Source organism: Pteropus vampyrus, unplaced genomic scaffold, assembly GCF_000151845.1.
Source record: "Pteropus vampyrus isolate Shadow unplaced genomic scaffold, Pvam_2.0 Scaffold262, whole genome shotgun sequence".
NCBI classification, from domain to species: domain Eukaryota; kingdom Metazoa; phylum Chordata; class Mammalia; order Chiroptera; family Pteropodidae; genus Pteropus; species Pteropus vampyrus.
In genome coordinates this window covers 2,327,216-2,350,558 of record NW_011889043.1, presented here as the reverse complement: position 1 = coordinate 2,350,558, position 23,343 = coordinate 2,327,216, and the positions used below count along the sequence as shown (strand labels likewise).

The following is a 23,343-nucleotide window of genomic DNA, read 5'->3' as shown; positions in this document are numbered from 1 at the left end:
TGCATACACACACACACAAATACATATATACATAAAGAACAATATGCATACACCATGCCTCATTACCCACTAATACTTAAGAGTATATTTTCTAAAAACAGGGACATTCTTTCATATAACCAAATTATTATTAAATTCAAGGAAATTTAACACTGATACAATATTATTATTTAATCTACAGTCTATATTTCAATTTTGCCAACTGCCCTATCTATTATTTTTAAACGAGTCTTTCTAGATTCTTACTGTTTCCGATAGTTTTTTAATTCACTCTTTGAGGTTTTATAGGAATATAGAAACGACTTCAAAGAATAATAAATTTTGCTTTCTGCTTTCCTCTATTTATTCCTCTTGGTATGATTTCTCAAGTCTTATATTAGGTTAGTCACACCACAAACAGGTCAGACATCTAAATTTTAAAAGAGTTCTGTAACTATTCTCTCCAAAGTATAAGTATAGAAAAAAATATCATCCTATGAGCCAGAAGTCAGGATCAAGTCTCACTTATACTACTACTGAGCTGTGCAATGCTAGGGGAAATCATTTAACCTTCCCAGACTTCTTCATCAGTAAAATGAGAAAGTTAAGATAGGTAATTTCTAATTCCTTTTTATTATGCCAGAATTCTATGTTTCTATGTTACTTACTTAAAAAAATAAAATATACCTCACCATTTTTTCTTGTAAGTTTTCTGTTTTTCCAGATCTGTTCTCCACTCTTAAGTCTGGATGAATGCACATTCTTCCTTTTGCCTTTAATCATTATAGCAGGATCCTGAATCCTTGAAAAATAAATGTATTTTTAAAATCTCATATTCTCTACAGCCATTCACAAAGAATCATATCAAATTTTAACTAAATTTTTGAAACTTAAAGGTATTTTACTAAGCTGTTGTCAGACAGCATGGCAGTTTTAAGTATGGAGACAGCTCCTGAGAAAACTGCAGATAAATCTGTGACAGGCATGCCAGTCATTATGGTTTCTAGCCTTTTCTTTGTGCCATCTGTGAGTTTCTCTCCTTTAGGAGCAGTCAACTGCAAGTGCTGAGTATTCTAAATCTCTTACCCCTCACTCCCAAGTTGACATGTAACCATTCACCCTCTTCACTTTCTAGGGAAAAGAGGCAGGCTCTTTGCAAGAAAAGAGGACTTGCCATGTGGTATAGCACTGATCAAAACCTGCAAAATACTGGCATAAAAACAGACACATATATCAATAAAGCAAAATAGAGAGCCTGGAAATAAACCTATGCATGTATGGTCAATTAATTTATGACAAAGGAGCCAAGAATACACAATGGAGAAAGGATAGCCTCTTCAATAAATGGTGTTGAGAAAACTGGACAGCCACATGCAAAAGAACTACGATCCTACACCATGCACAAAAATTAACTCAAAATGTATTAAATATTTGAATGCAAAACCTGAAACCATAAAACTCACAGAAAAAAAAACACAGAAGGTAATAGAAGGTAACACTTTCATGTTGGTCTTGGCAATGATATTCTGGATTTGACACCAAAAGCGAAGACAACAAAAGCAAAAATAAACAAGTTGGATTACATCAAACTAAAAAGCTTCTGCAGAGCAAAGGAAACCATCAACAAAATGAAAAGTCAACCTACTGAATGAAATGTTTGCAAGTCATATATCTGATAAGGGGTTAATATCCAAAATAAATAAAGAACTCTTACAATTCAATAGCAAAAGAAGAATCTCATTTAAAAATGGGAAACTAAAAAGATATTTTTCAAAAAAAGACATCCAAATGGCCAATGTATGTAGATAAGGTACGTGAAAAGGTGCTCAACATCACTAACTATCAAGAAAATGAAAATGAAAACCACAATGAGATAATACTCATACCTGTTAGAATAGCTATTATCACAAAGACAAGAAATAACAAGTGTTGCTAAGGATGTGGACAGGGAACTCTGCACTGTTGGTGGAAATGTAAATTGGTGCAGCCACTATGGAAACAGTATGGCGGTTCTTCAAAAAATTAAAAATGGAACTACCATATAATCCAGCAATTCCACTTTAGGACATTTATCTGAAGGAAAAAAATCACTATCTCGAAAAGATATCTGCACTCCCATGTTTGCTGCAGTATTATTTACAATAGCCAAGACATGAAAACAACCTATGAATAGATGAATGGATAAAGAAAATGTGGTATCTATACAATGAGATTATTATTCAGCCATGGAAAAGAAGGAAATCCTGCCATTTGTGACAGAATGGATGAACCTTGAGGGCATTATGATAAGTGAAATAAGTCAGAGAGAGAAAGACAAATATCATATGATCTCACTTACATGTGGAATCTAAAAAAAAGGAAAAACCCAAACTCTGACTTCTGAATCACTAAGTTGGGGTGACACTTTTACAAAAGCAGCAAATGGTGCTGTCTGGATGGAGGAAAAGAAGTCTCAGCAGCTTAGGTGTTAGCTATGATGCAACGAAGAAGAGGACAGGAGATGCTTGTCAAGTGATGCAGCTAACAGAGAAAGATAAGCCTTAAATCATAAAAGTTTTCCACTACCACCTTTGGCTTTGAAAGGGCACTGTTGTTTCTTACTGTATCGCTAGCTCATTAATACAAGTAGCAGTCATTACATGTGATACAAGAGAAAACATAATTTACATACTAAGTAGTTAGTCGTGGATTCCTCAGCATTCCTACTCTCAAATGCATGCCTTTCTAAAACACTTCAAGAGTAAATTCAGGTTCATGTCAATACATTAAAGTTTCCTTTTATCTATAAAAAGGATGCTTGTTAAAAGTTATGATTTTCAGTACCAACTGCACAAACTGTTTTGCTGGGTGAACCTGTGACCCTGTGTCTGAAATGGAGGTGGGAACTTTTTCAACACAAATGATTATTTCCACTGACATTCTGATGAAGTTAATGGACACAATTTATAGGAAATGCTATATTTGAGAGTTCTCAGAGAGGCAGGTATAAATAATACTAACTTTTGTAATGTAAAACCATAAAATCATTTTATTATTACCATAAATAAAATTATATTAATAAAGTTTTAAAAAAATCCTGAACTCAGATACAGAAAACAGATTGGTGGTTGTCAGAGGTGGGAGGTAGGCGTGAAGGTAGTCACAAGGTATAAACTTCCAGTTTTAAGATAAATAAGTCATGGGGATGTTATGTACAGCACGGTGACAACAATGCCATATTATATATTTGAAATTTGCTAAGAAAGTAAATCTTAAAAGTTCTCATCACCAGAAAAAAAAAATTATAATTGTGTGGTGATAGATGTTAATTAAAACTTATTTTAAAAGATAAATAAAACTAGCATTATGCTGAAATACAACAAGTCTCCCGTTATTTTGTCTTAAAAAAAAAAAAAAAGAGTTTCCTGGGTTAAAAAAAAAAACTGCAAAATAAAAATACAATACTAAAAAAAAAAAGTTCTTTATTTGGGTTAACTGTACATTGACTCTAATGTCCCAAGCATAGAATTATCTGTAAGGTCTATAGCATATCTGAAAAATATAATTTCATAGCATACCTGAAATTTTCAGTTGAAGAGTTATTATTTGTTTGATTCTCACAGCCAAGTATTTTTGGTAAAATCTTTTCTGGCATCTTATACATGTCATCTGTGTGCTTTGCATATCTGCCTATTTTAACTCTGGATGATCTCCTTAATACACATGGAGTGTCCTGGTCAGAGCTATTTTCCACTGGATTTAAATTTCCTTTATTATTTAGTGGATCACAAGAGATGGCATTTTGCTGCACCAAAGTCTGCTTTCCAAGTGGATTTGAGTCTTCTAGAGTCTGCAATAAGATATAAATACATACACGAATAATTACAACAATGCAAAAAAAATTAAAACTAAAAGAAAGTAAGTTTTATACTGTCTTTTGATTACATACTAATGCCTTTTATAAGATGAAAGTACAAAAACCCAGACATATGTGAACATAGTGAAAAACTGTATAATTAATATAATAAAGAACAACGTATATTTAAAAGCCTAAGGCAAGCAGAGCATATGTAAAAATTATTCTTATCAATATTCATCTATAAAGTCAAGAGCCAACCTAAGGTCACTCTAGGTGCTTTAATTTCATAGGAAATGGGTAGCTGTCACACTAGGCCAGATCAGTGCTCTACTCAGACTAGTATTTTGTTATCTTAGAGTGCAGTAAATGATATTTTGTGGAACAAGATAGTATATAACCTCAATCTACAGGTTAACAGTACATCACGAATGGCTCTAACTTCCCTTCAATAATCCATTATAGATTTAATTTTCATGATATATATTTTTATACATATCATATAAACCTTTCTTGAGCTTATTTATATAGTTTGCAAAGCTTCTGAAGATAACAAGGTTCATATTTTTATTACAGCTGAGTAAGCGTATTTAATTTGATTTGTTTGAAATCAGTCTTCTTTATACTTTTAAAAGATTCTTTTTCTTGAAGACTTGCTAAGTTCATGCTCACTTTATCAATACCATCACGATTTCCTATTACATCATTTCAGATTAGAATACTGGAATGTTTAATTTAATCTTCATGCCCTATCCCTGTGATTAGTTTCTCTTTTTCTGAAATTTTTTTCATCATATTATATCTGCTTTGAGATTTTTTTTTTTTACCAGAATTGAATACAGTAATATTATTCTAGGTGTGTATGTTGCAACATGACCTTAGTATCATGTTATTTAAATCTTCCCAAGAATGTGTTGTAGGAGAATTTTGGTAATAGCCAAAAGAAAAAAAGAAAAGAAAAAAATAATCCAAATAACCATCACTAGTGAACTGATCAAAAAAATTACACACACACACACACACAAACACAGAGTAGCCATACAGTAGAATATCACTCAGCAGGGAAAAACATGTCAGTGGTAACATTCACTGACACAGAAAGATAACCAAGATGTATTATTAAATTTAAAAAAACAGTTGCAAAGCATTCTATATAATCCCATTTATATAAAATAAACACATAGAATACACATAGAAAAAAATTGGAGACAGAGACATGAAATTGTTAATAGTGATTATCTCTGGAAGTGGAATTGTGGGAGACTTTTTCTTACTATATTATTATGTGTTGCTGTAATGTCTGAATTTTTTTTTTATAATGAGGATGTACTACTATTTTAATCAAGAAAAAATAAAGACCTTTTTTTTTTTTCAAAAATTTCAACATGAAAAAGAGACTTGGCAAGTGGTCTCTTCAAGGTCTCCAGGCATAATATTTCAGGAATTCTAAACTCCAGAAACTGCCACATGATAGTATCCTCAGATACAGAATGTAAAGTTCTGCTAAAGCCAGGCATAATTTTTCCCTCTCCTAGGTGCCCAACTGCATACATTCTACATCCAACTAGAAATTAATGTGGGGTATCTCATCTCCACTCTGCACCCAGGTAGACATAGTGACTTTCTGAGCTAAGAGGAAAAATTCTGGTAAAGCTTTCTGTGCTTGCTTCGGCTACACATATACTAACATTGAAACAATAAAGAGATTAGTGTGGCCCTTCACCAAGGATGACACTCAAAGTCATTAAGTGTTCCATGTTTCTTTTTTAAAAAAGAGTTCTTTCCTCCCCTTGTATAAGCAATTTAATAATCTATCTTCTCAGGTCTTCTGGGGAGAAACTTGACTATTTTAACTTTAACCCTCTTGAAAACTCTACCCCAGGAACCTCTAAAAAGATCACTGTACACTTCAAAGTCAAAAAGTATCTTTGGAGTGTTAATATTTGAGTAGAAGGTTTGAATTTAAAATAAAGTATATGGGCAATGAAGACTTGTTAAAAGTCATTATAAAAAGCAAAATCATTGACTCATACTTACACTTACTTGCTGCACTGAAAGATGCTTGTCCTGCAACTCGGATAACTTGGAATCTTGTTCAAATGGTGGAGTAGAACAAAGAGACTCAAAATTCACCTCTGATATTTGTGTACAATCTGCATCAGTCTGAGAAATGTTGGGCTTTATTCCTACACATTCACTTTCAGCACTGAGACTGCTGCCTCCTTCATTTCTGTGACAGATGGGCCCTACCTTGGCTTCTGACAAAGTGTTTAAGGCTGCTAACAACTCAGCTGGCAATGCATCATCCTTTGTGTTTTCCAGTAAATCTCTGTGGCATGTCAAAGGTATTGATATGGAATTTGGAGAGTTGCTCAATGGGTTCATCAACTCTCTAGGTTCAAAATCACTCATTATTTCAAACAATCTTTCTTCCTGGGTGATTTCTGGTGATGTTAGTAACTTTTCTAAGGCAGATACAAACGTTTCAAGAGAGCTTTCTTCATCCTTGGTTTCTTCGGAAGTCACACTAAATGTGACTTCCTTTCCAAACTCAGAAAATGTATTTGATCCTGCTAAGATCTTCTGTGGCTCTATTAACAATTTCTCCTTTACAGCAACCAATTCAGATACTTTAATAGCAGTACCCGAGAGAATGCTAATTTCAGGAGAGTCTCTGTCGGCACTTAGTTCCTATGTATTCCAAAAAGAATTTTCATCAGTACAACATACACAAAATAGTGTTTAAAATGAAAACTATAGTTTTCCAGTTTATCATGCTGGTAAGTACCCCCAAATAGTTTTATCAACTTTCCTCCCCTTCCATAAATAAAAATACTCTTTACTACTTTCCTCTGCCAAATGACTAAAGACTGAATATACGGTTAAACATTTAATAGTGGACCATGGATAAAATTGGCCATAATACAGATGGCAATTATCTGCTCAGATAAGTTTAAATTTAACTATGCTAAAAAAAGAAGCAGAGATGGCATGGACAGTTAAATTAAGAGATGATCTCAAAACTTCACTGCAGTTAATGGTTGTCAAAAATCTACTGAATTTCATAAAAATCATTAATCAGGAATAAAATTGGTATAGTTTCACCTTCTTTTTATTCCCCACCTCTGCATGAATATGTAAATATGAAGTAAAAAGGCCAAAAGACAGGAGGTAAGAGGCAATAAAGAGGACACAGTTCTATGTAAATATTATGAGCTCTGGCTGTAATAAAATGGTTCTGGGTTATGGTTGTTTTAAACAAAAAGCACAAAACATATTTATAAATGACTATTATTTTCAAAGACATCATCTTAATAAGTTATACATGTTCTCACAATGTTTCCAAATGCTCAAAATATTAGACTTCTTCTTTGAAATTGTTTTCAAAATCTGTTTATAAACCACTCAAGAAAACCAGTCTCAATCCTTTCAAGACACAAAATTTTTTTTCAACATTAAAAACTATTAATTTGCTTGACCTTAAATGACAGAATAGGTTTCATTGATTTTTGGCTGTTTCTAAAAATCAAATCCACCTTCCATCAACATACCACTCGGAAAGAATGCATTGTAATTTATAAGCCCCATAATATTCTGATTTGATATGAATAAAAGAAGTGAAAATTATTTTATTCTTCCTCTCTTTCTTTCCTACCTGCCACCATTTATCTTCCCCATATATAACACACAAAGCTTAAGATATATTTATTTAGCAGTAATGCAAACTGTACTTTTCTTTGAAAGATAAAAGGAATTTAGAAGGAATTCAAGAACCAGATATCCTATCCACTCTTTAAGTCACAGTTCAAGGTCTCCTTATTTGAAGTCCTTATATCTACTAAATTCAAGGCCATAGATATAATAAAGTACATTGGACATTGCCCTAAAGGAACTTAATTTCTAACTGAAGATTAAAGGCATAAATACATAAGGCATTAAATAAAGTATAATGTCAAAAACACTGTATAAACTCAAATGAATGGCATAACCCACAGAGCTTAGTGTGTTACTAAGTTTTCTGGGCGGGGGGAAAATGGGAGTCAGTTGAGAGTTCTCATGATTGCTTTAAAAATGCTTGGTAAAATGAAGTTAAACAGGTTTCTTTATCACAAAAATTTTCTGAGTATGCACATTATCAATCTCTGAGGAGACTTTAGGATACAGTGTTCTCCAAACTTCTTTCTTCAAAAAATTCCTTTTTCTCAAAAGATCTATTAATTTTATAGGATGCAAGTGATTTGGAAATACTGATATAGTCAGGGAATAATGAATGCTGAAGAGGGAGCAATTACTTAGGTCAAGATCACCAGAGTCATGAGACTGAACCACAGAGGAAAAGGGACTTGAACCAGAAATTAAAGACTTGTGAAGGAGTGAAAGAAGGCAGAAACACATGTTAATTAAACACAAACTAGGAGCCAGACACCATGAGTTATCATTGCTCTCAGTTCTCACAATAATCCTGGGAAATGAATATCAGTAGCTATATTTTACTAGTAGTAAATGACACACTTGCCCTTGGAACACATACCTATCCAGTTCCAAACTTTATGCTCTTTCCCTTGCTTTCTGGTCCCTGACCTAAACAAAGGCATAGGGGTAGGGCTGTGTAAGGTACAACTGAGGTGAAGTAAGGTACAGGTATGGTAGGGTTGGCCTAGGGAGGTCCTTGATTGCGTGAGTCCTTGTGGGCAGAGCCAGTCTTCCAGTCTTCTGATTCCCCATACAGCAAGCAGAATTCAAAGCCAAAACAAGCACTCAATACATGGTTAATGATTAGCAACTGAATATGGGAAATCAGTATCTAGAAGGAGATATAAAGGAACTAGGGTAACAGAGAAACCAACAGAAGGTATTTCTGCTACATTGTCTCAGCAACTAGTTTGACCATCAGTTATATGCTTCTCCTCTAAGAACAGGAGACTTACATTGCTAGATAAGAAATACAGATTAAGAAAATACTATTTCATTAGAGGTAAAGAAGAACAAATACTGGAAGGGGTTGTTAGACAAAAATAGATTTCTATCTATTGAAATGGTTTAGTCATATTCTTACAAAGGGAAGACAGTAAATGAGCTTAAGACTTTAATAAACATAACTTTTTAAAAAATCTAAATCCATGATCTGCATAGATAATCTGTTATATAGACCGACCTTTTCTGGGTGTGGCAAAACTTCAGGATTTTCAGCTGTAGGCCCTAAAAGATAACAGAATATATTTACATTCCAGTTTTATTAAAGCATTAAAAATATGTCCTCTCAATTGGCATTTCTTAATTTTTTAACTTGAAATGACTACCTCAGACATTCAAACATTTTATAATTGTTATACCAATTTATTGATATAAAAGTATCATTATGTTGGCAATAAAGTCATAAAAAATCTTTCCATTTCTTAAAAAATATTTTACACGAAGCCAAATAAAATTATAATTATTTGGAATTAGTTTAGCTAAAAACCAATCTTTCTATTTTGGCTGAGTTGTTTTAAGTATTTGTTAACTACATGAGGAAAAATCCTATCTACTTTCTCAGTGTCAAGATCTCTTCCATTATAGGTATAGAATTCATACTGTCAAGTTAGGCATGAAAAGGAATACCCTATGTAGGGCCAAAAAGAATCAAGGGATTGTCCTAAATGTGATTTCACCTTCACCATCCACTCCTTACCCTGCTACCTCTGAGATGAGCTGGCTGACAAAAATCTACACCAACTTAAGCAGGATTAAGAGAAAAGATATTTCTTCTACTCCATTTCTCTTGCCTACTTTCACCATCAAGGCCCAGGCACTCTGACATACTTAGGTAGGAATTCAGGGTTCACTGGCATTTCAAGTATTCTTGAGTCATTCCTTTGGTTTCTTTTGATTAAGCAGTATCTATAACCAGAGTATAAGTAACTATCTGCTGAATCTCAGATTGCATCTTTGCAAGCAAAACAGGTTTTTCAGGGGAAAAAAATAAGCATAAGTATGCTTACTGAGCTTTACATCCAACAAAAACCTATTGCTTTTGCTTGTTTGACTATTGCTTTTGCTTGTTGGACCTTTGCCATTTGATAAAAAGCTATGAAAATCAGTTAGGAGAGTTAACACATGATATTCCATTCCACAGGATGATGAGCAAAAAGTCATATAAATAATTTCCTATCCTTGCATTACAGCCCTTTGTGCCAAGCAATAACGATATATTACACTATCTATATCTTAGTTAAAATTTGATATCTCTGTTTGCTTAAAATTTAATACAAATAAGGGAACTTTCTTTTAATTAAGTTTATTGGGCTAACATTGGTTAATACAATTATATAATTTTCAGGTGTACATTATAATTTGACATCTGTATATTCTATTGTGTGTTTACCACCCAAAGTCCAGTTTCCTTCAGCTATCATATATTTGATCCTCTTTACCCACTTCACCCTCCCCTACCTGACTATATTTGACCCCCTTTATCCCGTCTACCTCCCCACTCCTTCTCTGCCCCCTACCCTCTGGTAGGTAACCACTAGTCTATAGTCCATGTCCATGAGTCTGTTTGTTTGTACTGCTCATTGCTTTTAGGTTTATATCCCACATGTAAGTGATATTATGTGATTTTCAACTTTTCCTGTCTGGCTTATTTCGCTTAGTATGATTATTTCAAGGTTCATCCAAGTTGTTGCAAATGGCAGTATTTCATCTATTTTTTTTTTTTATAAAAACTGCTGATGGGATTTTGATGGAGATTGGATTAAATCTGTGTAATGCTTTAGGTAATATGGTCATTTTAACTACGTTGATTCTTCCAATCCAAGAACAAGGAACATCTTTCCATTTCTTTGTATCTTCTTCGATTTCTTTTAATAGGGTCTTGTAGTTTTCATTATATAGGTCCTTCACATGTTTCGTTAAATTTATTCCTAGGTATTTTATTCTTTTTGTTGCAATTGCAAAAGGAATTATTTTTCCGCTTCTTTTTCTGACACTTCATTATTAGAGTATAGGAACACTATGGATTTTTGAACATTGATTTTGTATCCAGAGACTTTACTGTATTTGCTTATTGTTTCTGGTAGTGTTCTTGTGGAGTCTTTAGAGCTTTCCATATAGAGAATCATGTCATCTGCAAATAGTGACAGATTGACTTCTTTGTTTCCTATTTGGATGCCTTTTATAACTTTCTCTTGCCTGACTGCACTTGCTAGGACCTCTAATGTTATATTGAATAACAATGGCAATAGTAGACAGCCTTGCCTTGTTAAAGAACATTTTAAAACAATACGATAACAGCGACTGTTGGCTGCCACCACCCTCAGGAGCCACCCACTCAAGACAGCTCTGCGGGCCACTGTCCAGGTCCTGGGAAGTTCTGGATTGTTTAACAACCATGGATCCCAAGTACAGCAGCAACAGCAAAGGAATCTCTCACTACACAAATACGTAAGTACGGAATTGAGAGAAGCTGGAGTTGCCATTCCCAAAGGACATGTGGCTGTCACAAGATGAAGCTTATGCAATTGCTAAATAATTAGGGTCAAAAGATGTGCTAAAGACATGGGTTTCATAGGAAAACAAACACTTGAAAGTGGCTTCAGTGGAGTGAAGATAGTTTTCTCACCAGAAGCAAAAGCTGTTTCCTCATAGATGACTGGGAAAAGTTGTTTACCAAGCAAACAAGAGAAAAGGGCAGAATTTGCATTCAAGTATTGGTTTGTGAGTGAAGATATCTCAGGAGAGAATAATACTTTGCAGTAACAGTGGAAAGGTCATTTCAAAGTCCTGTATTAATAGGAAGTTCTCAAGGTGGTGTCAACTTTAAAGATGTTGCTGCAGAGACTCCTGAGTCCATAGTTAAAGAACCTATAAGTGTCCATCAATAGACGATTAAAGATGTGGTGTATATAGACAATGGACTATTATTTGGGTGTAAAAAAAATGAAATCTTACCATCTGTGACAACATGGATGAACCTAGAGGGTATTATGCTAAGTGAAATAAGTCAGACACAGACAAATACCATATGATCTCTCTTGTATGTGAACTCTAAAGAACAAATTAAATGAACAAACAAAACAGAAACAGGCTCATAGACACAGAGAACAAACTGATGATTCCTAGGTGGGAAGGCTGGGTGAAAAAGGTGACAGGATTAAAGTAGTACAAATTGGTAATTACAAAATAGTCATGGGGATGTGAAGTACAACCTAGGGAGTGTAGTCAATAATACTGTAATAATTATGTGTAGTGCCAGATGGGTACTAGATTAATCAGGGAGATCACTTCATAATTTATATAAATGTCTATTTTATATGTAACATATATAATTTATACATATAAATTATATAAATGTAGTGATGCTGTATCCCTGAAACTAACATAAAATAATAATAAATTGACATTCAATATTATTTTATATTAGTTTCTGGCTTGACCAGAAGATGGGATTTCCACCTAATGTTGTGGTTCCTGTGGTAGAAACCATGGTCAATCTTTACAACCTTTTTCTGAAATATGATGCAACCATGGTAGAAATAAACTCAATGATAGAGGATTCATATGGAGCTGTGCTGTGTATGGATGCAAGATCAACTTTGATTCTAATTCAGCTTACTGCCAGAAGAAAACCTTTGACCTACAGGACCAGATCTAGGAAGATGAAATGGATAAAGATACAGCTAAGGCAGATCTCAACTACATTGGCCAGATGGGAATATAGGCTGTCTAGTAAACGGTGCTGGTTTGGCTATGGCCACAACGGATATAATAAAATGTCATGGAGGGACTCCAGCCAACTTTCTTGATGTTGGTGGTGGTGCCACAGTTCATCGAGTAACAGAAGCATTTAAGCTTATCACTTCAAACAAGAAAGCACTGGCTATTCAGATCAATGTTTTTGGAGGGATCGTGTGGTATGATGTTATTACACAGGGTATAGTTATGGCAGTAAAAGACTTGGAAATTAAAATATCTATTGTGGTACGGTTACAAGGTACATGAGTTGATACCAAGGAACTGATAACAGACAGTGGACTTGAAATTCTTGCTTGTAATGACTTGGATGAAGGTGCTAAAATGGTTGTAAAGCTCTCTGAAATAGTGACCTTAGCCAAGCAAAACCAGGTAGATGTGAAATTTCAGTTGCCAGTCTGATCTGAGAACACAGTGGATGGTTTAAGGTATTAAACTTGCTATAAACATTAAAAATACTGTGTTCTGTATTATTATTGTTCCTTTTCTCTTTAGTGTGTGAAGATTATAATTGCCATCTAGGCACAAAAACTTTTAAAAGCATTTGGTCTGCATTTAATTCTCCTGTGACTGTCTGCATAAAGAATGTGTATGCAGCTGTCTAGTTCCTTTTGCCGCAGCCTTCCTTTTCACTTCTACAGAATGTCACTTGCAATATGCCAGTTTGTTATTGTTGGATACAACATTCTTCACTGATATGAGTCCTATGAATAAAGTAAATATGAAGATAAAGCTTTATTATTTGGTATTAGAAATATATCTAATAACTAGTCTTGTTAGTAAAGCAATGTAATAAAATTACAAAGGTGTTTTATATAAGAACTGTTTTTCAACGCCAAATACCTAACTAAATATATCAATCACTATTTATAAATGGAACTTTCAAACACTCTCCAGAATATTCTTTTAAGTATATCAGTGAAGTAACTTGTTAATTATTTGAACATTGTTTTACTTATTACAAAGCACTGATAACTACGAGTCTCCATGATCATATGGTATTGAGAAGAACCGGTAGGTTTGTATCAAATAAAGGTATACTTACCAAGGACTTGACAGACAAAATTAACAATGTCAATTTAAGTTAATAAAAATCTCCCAATGTAGGGGTAAAAACAAAGACAAAAAAAAAACAATCAACCAAACCAAACCAAACCAAACAACAGATACAGCTTTAATTATCCCTGCAAGGAGATTTTTTGTTTTTAACAAACTCTCAGCTCCTTGGGGTGAATGGAGGTGGGGCGGGTAGAGTTCAAAAAAGATTTCATCCTCTTCCTCATTCTCTGAATTATTAAGAAAAAACCTTCAAAGACATCTATGTTGTTTTTAACCACTTCATTATCAAAATGATCATTCTTTTATGCCAATAGTTAGTATTTAAAATGTGAAAAATATAATAAAATGTATTATAGTAATTTGAGTACCATATTAAAAAACACATGTAGGAAGAATTCTCATTTTCTAGCTTTAAAATTTACAATTTTTATAAAAAAATTTCTTGAATTCTTGTCTCTCCTTTAGTAAATTATCAAAAGATTTTGCACATTTCTACTTATCACTTAAAAGAGATTAAATGTATGAGAAATAATTCTAAAGCGACAAGTCAAAATAAAATGCTTAGAGGAGCTAAATATCTAACATATAAAAATTTAAAACTGTTTCTTTAACAATTAACCATTAATTACAAACTTAAGTTCCCTTAAATAATTTGAACTACAAATTTAACATTTTTTCCCACTTCAAATATATTAACTTTTAGACAAAACACACATGAATACAATGATTATAAAACATTACTGCTCTTAACCTAATTCCAAAATAACAATATACTGGTGCAATCATTCTATATTATTTCTATATTTGTTCTTATATTTTCTCAAGATTAAAGTCATACTAATTTTGGTATCTCCCCAGGGTTATCAGATCCAAAAGAATTAACTTCTTTGATCAGCTAAGGTGGCAGAATCTGGGTTACTGACTGATTTTTTGTTGAAGCATGAGACCAATTGTTTTCTCCCTAGATGATTCAAACCTGAATAACCAATTATCTGGCTTTACTTTTAATAAGTAAATACCTTAAACTTCACAAAAGTTATTTTTTATAACCCAAAGTTTTGTCCAAGAATGCCGTCTTTAAGTTTCACTTGATCAGTGTTACAAAAGCTTTTGGGCTATTATTATGATATACTGACCTGTTCTGTTAGCGTTATTATAAACTAATGCTCTTTTAATATCTTTTAATGATTAGCAGGGCCAACTAAGGCTTTAATTTCTTAAAAATGAGGGATTTAATCTGTGCAGAGAAGTCTCCTTAATTGGATATCAAGTTAATCTGTCACCTTGGGACATAATTAGATCCCACTTCTAACATGTTTTTATGTGTGACTGCTGGTGCTGTACCAAGGAAAGGTACAATTCTTACTCCAGGACTACTTGACTTATAGTTCTGTTTTCTTTCTTCTCTACTTACACAGTGATAAACAAAAATATCCTATGACTTATAAGCAGATATGTACTTAACAGAGAAAAAATGTACACATATTAACAGGCCTCTTTCTTAAAGCCATTAAAAAGTTTTAAACATTCTGCTACAGTCACTTTACATATTGAGACTACCTTTTTACAATATTAATATTTTTTTAGTATCTTTATGAACTCATGGTTTTTTCACAAACTTACTTTCATGAGCTAAAATTGTTGTTCCCCCCTCCATTAATTTGTCACAGCTTGACCAGTTAGAGTCCCATGACCTAGCTCATTATCCTTTTAGCACTGCCTTCAGATATCCTGGAAAGCATCTTTGCTTTCTAATGATGGTAGGATATTTCAGACCCTGCCTAATATCTTCATGCTCCAAGATAGATAGCTATTATTTAAGGATTCCTGACTTATTTAGCATTCATACATCCACAGCATCCATATACCTGGCACAGAGTAGGCTTAATAAATATTTCTTAAAATATGAACAAATAAGATGACAGATCAAAATCTAGGCACTGAGAATGCATGCAAGAGTTGGTGATGGGCATAAGCGGTATTGCTATTGCAGTAGCAACAGAGCAGAAGACAGTGCTTTTAAAATTAAACTTTTTCAATTATAAGTTGCCATGTCCTTGTGCCCCTTTATTATAATACTGGGTTTCACTGGCCAATAAGAATATTTACTACACTGTCAACAACATACATAATATTCATTCTGAAGAAGTCAATAGGAGACATCTTAAAGATAAAGACAGCCATCCTCTAATACAGCTGAAACCAGGTTAAATGGCCTGCATGACTGCCTGTTAAGAAAGACATGACATACATATTAAAAATGCTAGAACAGAAAAAACAAACATTGTTTTCAAATCTGAATCCCAAAATTACAAGTCAAAAGAGTAGACATTTGGAGTAGCAGGTATTGACTATACCTGAGCTGCTTGTCATTTAGGCAACTTTATGTAGCATGATCCAAGGTGGACAACCACACTGATTTCATATGTAAAAATGTATGGTAGCAATGCATACCATACATTTGTAGACTAACCCAGTTGTAAATAAACCCATATCTAACTAAGCCTTCTATTTTTAGGTTAAAGCAAATTTACTTTATACTATCCATGAAAACATACCTTGAATACTTTGGTGATTCAGTGAAAGTTCAGCTTGGGGCAATGACAGACTAACCCAGTTGTAAATAAACCCATATCTAACTAAACCTTCTATTTTTAGGTTAAAGCAAATTTACTTTATATGATTCTATCCATGAAAACATACCTTGAATACTTTGGTGATTCAGTGAAAGTTCAGCTTGGGGCAATGACACAGTGAACACTGGACAACTTTTTCTAGTCCAAAAACATAAATCAATCAACAAACAAACAAATTTTAAAATTGAAAGAAAAAACATTTCTCATTCAAATACAATTTAAACGTTTTTTTCTTCATTTAAAGGAACTTCAAAATAGAGTAAGTTGTTTTTGGGGCTACAATTCCAATTACTTTTACAATTATTACCAATTTGTTAATGATATTTCAAGTGATTGCATAAATGAAGGAGAGAGCTGAAAAATTAAACAATGAACTTCAGGAGTGTAAAGCTAACTACATTTAGGTCTGAAAATAACTTTGGAGATGACTCTCTGCTAAATAAATAGTGGTAGTGGGGTCGGGGAAAAAATTGGTCCTGAATTATGTAGCTATCTAAATTCTCAAATACACTGAAAGTTTATCATTATACTTTAGACGTAAGTGAAAGTCACTAATGAGAAAATTTTCAGACATTAGTTATCATTCTTATATTTCACAGTAGGTAAAGATAGGAAATACTGAATGAAAGAGGCTGAAAGCAAAATAAGGGTTGTACCTAATCTGCAGTTTTGATCATCTGACCTGGGATAATTAGAAGTTGATTGAAGAAAAGTAATCGGTTAATTATTTTTTTCCTCAATCTAATTTACCACATAAATGCAATCGAGATACCTTCCTTTAAAAAAAAAAAAAGCCTCTAGTTTCAGCTGTTTTAAGAGCAGGTTTTATACACCAGCTATATCTACTTGAATCCTAAGTAAGAATAATAAACAGTCTCTCCTGTCTAAAAATAAAAGTGATCAATATGTGCTATCTTGAAAATGGAAATGAAACTGCTCACATAGAATAATCCTGAAGGAAACAGAAGAGAATGCTGATTTTTTTCCCTAAAATGCAATTTGTTGAGAACAAGCTGATTTAAAATAAAATAAAATCATAGTTTGAGTTGGTAATAGAATTTTTCTTTAATTACAAAAGAGAATTTAAGACATAAGTCTGAAAATAAAGCAAACTTTCATCTATATAATTAAAAAATTATATTAGGCAAGACTGCAAACAATGTACATATCCAATAACAGAGGAATGATTAAATAAATTATAGTATAGTCAGGTTATTCAGTGAAATATTATTAGGCCATCGAAATTCATATTTATAAAAATATTAATGAGAAATAATTATGATAAACTACTACTTAAAATTTAAAAACAAGATACAAAACTATCTAGAATGATTAAAATAAAATGTAACAAAATGTTAACAATGGTTCTCTCAGGGAAGTGAGATTATGGATGCTATGTTGGTCTTCCTTAGTCTTTTCTTTTTTTCCATTTTTGTAGATGAACTTATATTTCTATTTATTCCGTAAAATGGTTTTTTGAAAAGAACAATCCTCAAACATTTTGAAAAATTATTGAAGAACCCAAAGAATTTTTGTATATGCGGCTTATATTTATATTTACATATTAGATATAAAATAGAAAACCTTTTTAATTTAAAAATAACAGCATGTTAATATATTTTTTATGAAAAACTATTATATTTTTCAAAATGAAAAATATTAGTGAGAAAAATGGCAATATTTACATTTTTAAAAACCTCTTTAAGATATGGCTTAATAGAAGAAGACAGCTGCCATCTCATATCTGCTACTACATTCAATCTTTTGCCATATATTGTTTTGTTTGAAGAACATAAAAATCTGGCCTCATGCATATATGCAGTTAGAAAAGCAAGGAATATTTTAGTAGCTTTTTTGGATAACTGTGCATATTCTTTTTTGATATCACACCAAAACTCAAAGCAATAACTTCCTTAAAGGTTGCAGGAAATGTAGAAACTGAAACAAAATCAATGAACTTTTTATTCTGTTACATTATAACCTACTGGTCTATCTTGCATTTTGAACTCATCTTTATCTGTGCCTGGTTTTGTGACATCATTCATTGCTCTTTTAGAAAATACTGATTGAGTTATGCAGATCTTATTGATATATTTCAATATAAAACAGCAAAAAGATCACCTTCGTAAATATTACCACTGATCTTACCAGAAAATTTTAAGTACTGGAAAACAATCAAGGCCAAGGTGATATATACAAGTTTTCCTAAACTCTAACTTTCACTTGAAAGCTTGAATTTTTTTCTTTAGCAACAAATACCAACAGCTATTTTCCTTGAAGTATCTGGCTTGCTTGCTTTATTTTCAAGAAAACATCTGCTATTTACCCAAGTGTGAATAACCAATTTGTCTGTCAGTTATTCTTTCAATTAAAAAAAAAGTGAGGCTAGTTTTCTTACAATGCTTACAACTCAAACAAGTGCATAAATGCTCTCCTTAAGACAATTATCACACCTCAGTGTGCACAGAAGTACTTAAGCATAGTTCCTGCTTCATCACCTAGAATATCAAAGGTACATATTCAATGGTAGAGATTTAATAAAGAAAACTTTTCTGCTTCATCAAATGCATTAAGTGAAATTGGTTGTTTTTTTTTCTTTTTTAACTGTTAGTACATGGCAGTGAAAAACACGGTGACTACTAGTACTATTTGGTGTCACTGCTCAAATCCTACTAAGGCTCCAACATTTACCTACAATTTGCTTTAGCACTATAAGTGCAAATGTTAACACCATGAAATAGGCAATAATGTGTTGGTTATTATAAAAATGGTTTCGATCTCACAGATCCTCTGGAAAGAGTCTTAGGGATTCCCAGGGAGGCCACAAACCATACTTTGATAGTCATTGTTTTAAAAATACTGAAAAGATAAAGTCTCTTAAAGTATAATAGTTACATAAGTCTAATTTCAATAAGCTCTACAAATTCTTCCTTCATGCTATGCTATAAATTCACTTTTAAAATAATATTAACACAGAATCAACTTAATCTAATTCAGTCTTTCTTATAAAATGACACTTGAGAGTGTAAGGGGGCAATTATTCAAAACTATTTAAGTCTAAAACTCTTAAGAAAATGAAGACTCATTTTAGATGTGCAAAATGGCAAAAAATATCTACAATATAATAAAGACAAAAAAATTGATATGCTTACTGTAACAGAGATTGGTTTTGTTCCATTTCATCTGGAGGCTGCTAGAAAGAAAAACAGTATTTTCCAACTGATGAATGCTAACCCAATGCAACAAACTAGATATTTAAGATTTAAGACAATTCTGTTACTCTTAGTGTCTTTTTTTTTATTGTGGTGAAATATATGTAACATAAAATTTATCATTTTAACCATTTTTAATGTACAATTCTTTGCATTATGTACATTCACATTGATGTGCAACCATCACCATGATCCATTTCCAGAACTTTTTCACCTTTGTCAACTGAGTCTCCATACCCATTGAACACTAAGTGTCCATTCACTCCTCTCCCAATCCTTGGCATCCATCCTCTTCCTTTCTGTCTCTACAAATTTGATAACTCTAAGTATCTCATATGAAAGAAATCATACTATATTTGTCCTTTTGTGACTGGCTTATTTTACTTAGTATAACGTCTTTAAGGTTCATTTATGTATCAGTATTTCCTTTCTTTTTAAGGCTGAATAATATTCCATCGTATGTACCACATTTTGCTTATCCACTCATCTGTCCATGGACACTTGGATTGGTTCCACCTTTTGGCTACTGTGAATAATGCTTCTATGAATGTGGGTAAACAAATATATTTTTGTGTCCCTGCTTTCACTTATTTTTGGTATAAACCCAAAAGTGGAATTTCTAGATCATATGGTAATTCTGTTTAATTTTTTGAGGAATCACCAGCAATGAGCAAGAATTCCAATTTTTATACATTCTTGTCAAATACTGTTATTTTGTTTTTTTGATAAGAGTGTGAGGTGGTATCTCATTGTGGTTTGATAAACATTTCCCTAATGATTAATAATGTTGAACATTTTTTCATGTGCTTCTTGGCCATTTGTGTATCTTATTTGGTGAAATGTCTATTCATGTCTTTTACCGATTTTTATATCAGGCTGTTTTTTATTGTTGAATTGTAGGAGTCTTTATGTATTATGCGTATTGATCCCTTATTAGATCCAAATTCAATGTCAAGATGTTTTCTTTTAAGAGCTTTATAGTTTTGGCTCTTTAGTTTTTGTCTTACCTCTTTTCTATAAAAGAATCTGTGGAACTTAAGTAAGAAAGTGTTCCTTCTTTTTATTCATGGTTTTTCTCTTCTCCTAGTGTATTACTCTATAATGATTCTGATGAGCCACTCTTGTCAGTTTCCGAGTTCTAGTATTTTCCTTGAGGGGCAGAAATTATGCAACCTCTGTGTTAGTGTTAAATGTTGAATGGACTATGCCTGATTAAGTCATGCCAGAAAATCTTAAGTTGTTTACCCCTTTCAAAAAAGATAAAATACACTGATAAAATGCTTCCATTTTAAGATTTCACAGCACACTGGCTTTTATTACTTTAACAGGAATCGTTACCTTAAATATCTTACTAGCATCAAAGAAGATCTTTAGAAAAATCTCTCTCTTTGGGGGCCCTCTACGTCTGTTTCTGTGTAATAAAGCTTTCTGAAAATAAAGCCATTAACCTGAACTTCTAAGCATTCTTTGATCACTGAAACAGTCATAATATTAACAAGAAAACACAAAGTACTGAAAAAACTTTAATCTTCTCCAATTAATGTTCATTGTTATTTACTGAAAATACAACCTTATAATATTTCAAGGTTGTCACACTGGTTTCACATACACACTTCCCAAGCAGACTTTACAAAGCAAGAGACCAAAAGAGAAGACGGAATTTCAAGAAATAAACCTAGAAACTCCCAAGGATTCATTAAACAGAGTATACTTAGATATTACTAGATATTTCTGAGTCTCCACAAAGCAATTCGTTCAAATATTTATAACACTCACTTCATTTATCTTACTATAGGACCAGTGGCTCTTCCTGTTGAAGGCTAATTATTACTTGACCCTACCTACATAAGAAAAATGTGAAAGATAAAAAAGCAAGCAAGAGGAAGTTTGTTCCTGACAGCTGATTTTTTTTCTCTGTAGGCAAAAATACCACTCAGAGCTAATGCCTCTGAATATAATGAAGGCTGGAATTATTCATTTGTTAATTAACAAAATGCAAGGATACACTTCAACCAATTCTTTCTTAAGGGATCCAAATTACTATCAATACTTTTGCACATATAACTGCCTTTTTACTTTGGCTCCTACACCCCTATATTTTGACCAAGCCATAAAACTGTAGAGTTTTATTTTGTTTTACATGTCGGGGGTAGGATGAAGATTTGGAAAAGGAGCAAATCTATTTACATATCCTTAACCAAAAAAACTACCATCTACTATCTGAGATCATTCTCTTCAACCACGTAAGTCATAGATTACTGGGAGTGGAAGAAATCTGTCCAGCCAGGTTAGACTGATCAATCTGCACTCTCTGTGAGCATCCGATGTCTCACACAAACTATTCTTTTTTTTCATTCCTTAAGACTTTGTAGGTATCTCTGGTTAGCTAACTTATGTATGCCAAGTGCTAACTAAATCATCCCTTACCTTTCCCTAGGGAATTACTTTAAAAAAGAAACAAAAATTTGTATATATAAGTGTGTGTACACAGATATGTACTCACAACACACACAGGACAAAAGAAGGGCTTTTTAGTGGCACATATCTTAAATTATACCACACAGACTAGTAACTTCCTCACAAGGTTAAGATGACCTCTGACATACAATGGAGATGAAAATCATAATTATTACATCCTAATTTAAACTATTTTAACCTTCTGACCAAGAAGAGAAAAATAAAGGAAAGGGAAAAAAGGAAATATTTTAACCCTGCCTCTTAAAACAACTGGCCTTCATCAAAGTTATGGCAAAGAAACAGAATGTTTAAGAAATAAGAAAAAACTGAATAAGAAAGTAGCAGCAAAATAGACAAAAAGAATTAATTATTAGTTAATCTGCTACTCTTTGAAATAACATTTTCAATTTTTAATAAGAATGTATTTAATCAATATGCTACACACCTGTAAGACTGCATCCTCACTAAGAACAGGAATCATCTTATTTTTACTTATTTGCTCTTGCGGCTCTTCTCTGAGTTTGAATTTAAGTTGAATCTCAGGAGAACGTGTGCCTAGAATGAAATATAATCATAAGTCATTTGTAACATTTTTTTTGCTTTGCTTTGCAATGAATGACCCAAGGATTTCATAGATACTACAAAATATCATTAAAAATCATTTTGTGAATCTTAATTTCCTAACTGCCACTTTTATGTGTCAAAGTTTTTAAATTGTTAAGAAGAAACATATATACTACACTGAATAAAATAATACTTGATAGTTCCTTATTTCAGGATGAATGAATGCAAAAGATATGTGTAAAAATTATATAACTTTAAACCTCACTAGGAAGAATAATTTCTTTTTTTTTAAATTTCATTTTAGATCACTTTAAAAAACCTATCATGCTAGTATATAATCCAAGAAAAGTCAGAGTTTTTGTTTCCAGATGTCAAATTGAGCTCATATTTTAACGTTCTTCCCTTCCCAGTTCCTAAAAAGAATCCAAAGAAAGTTATTTTTTTTTTAATCTGAAGCAGCAATGGAAAAAAAAAGGAACTATATCCACTATAGATTAGAAGATGAGAATGGATTAAAGGGAAAGCAAACTTTAGTCAATAGCTTATCACTCAATACAGGAAAAGCAGGAGGGAGCTCCTTCAGATGTAACTGTATGGATTTCTTCCACCGGAATCACTGAAAAACACCCAATTCACTACCAAGCCAGAATACAGGAAATGTTGGAGAGACTTCTTTAAGAAGAAAAAACATGTATTATAAGACAGGAATAAAGAATGGTAACAACTACATTCCTATCAATAAGTACCTTAAATGGAAAAGAATTAAGTGCTCCAACCAAGGGATGGAGTGGCTGAAAGGATAAGAAAACAAGACCCCTACATATGAAAAGGAAGGGAATAGAAAAAGATATTGCTGTGATGAACCTAGAAG

General features: G+C 32.7%; 1 protein-coding gene, 1 non-coding gene and 1 pseudogene across 2 annotated transcripts in view; 2 read left to right on the top strand and 1 right to left on the bottom strand.

Moving 5' to 3' along the window:
- Positions 1-23,343, bottom strand: part of ANKRD31 (ankyrin repeat domain 31) — a 110,064-nt gene that overhangs the window by 77,435 nt on the left and 9,286 nt on the right. The window contains exons 3-9 of the mRNA XM_023520411.1: positions 22,354-22,463; positions 19,392-19,429; positions 16,307-16,377; positions 8,970-9,013; positions 5,852-6,505; positions 3,537-3,808; positions 672-781 (exon numbers count right to left, since the gene is read on the bottom strand). Coding sequence (XP_023376179.1) covers positions 672-781; positions 3,537-3,808; positions 5,852-6,505; positions 8,970-9,013; positions 16,307-16,377; positions 19,392-19,429; positions 22,354-22,463 — 1,299 coding nt within the window. The remainder of the gene's footprint in view (positions 1-671; positions 782-3,536; positions 3,809-5,851; positions 6,506-8,969; positions 9,014-16,306; positions 16,378-19,391; positions 19,430-22,353; positions 22,464-23,343) is intronic.
- On the top strand, positions 5,474-5,577 carry LOC111729481. Its single transcript, XR_002776244.1, has one exon. It is a non-coding gene; the product is annotated as a U6 spliceosomal RNA (small nuclear RNA).
- On the top strand, positions 9,402-13,052 carry LOC105302185 (annotated as a pseudogene).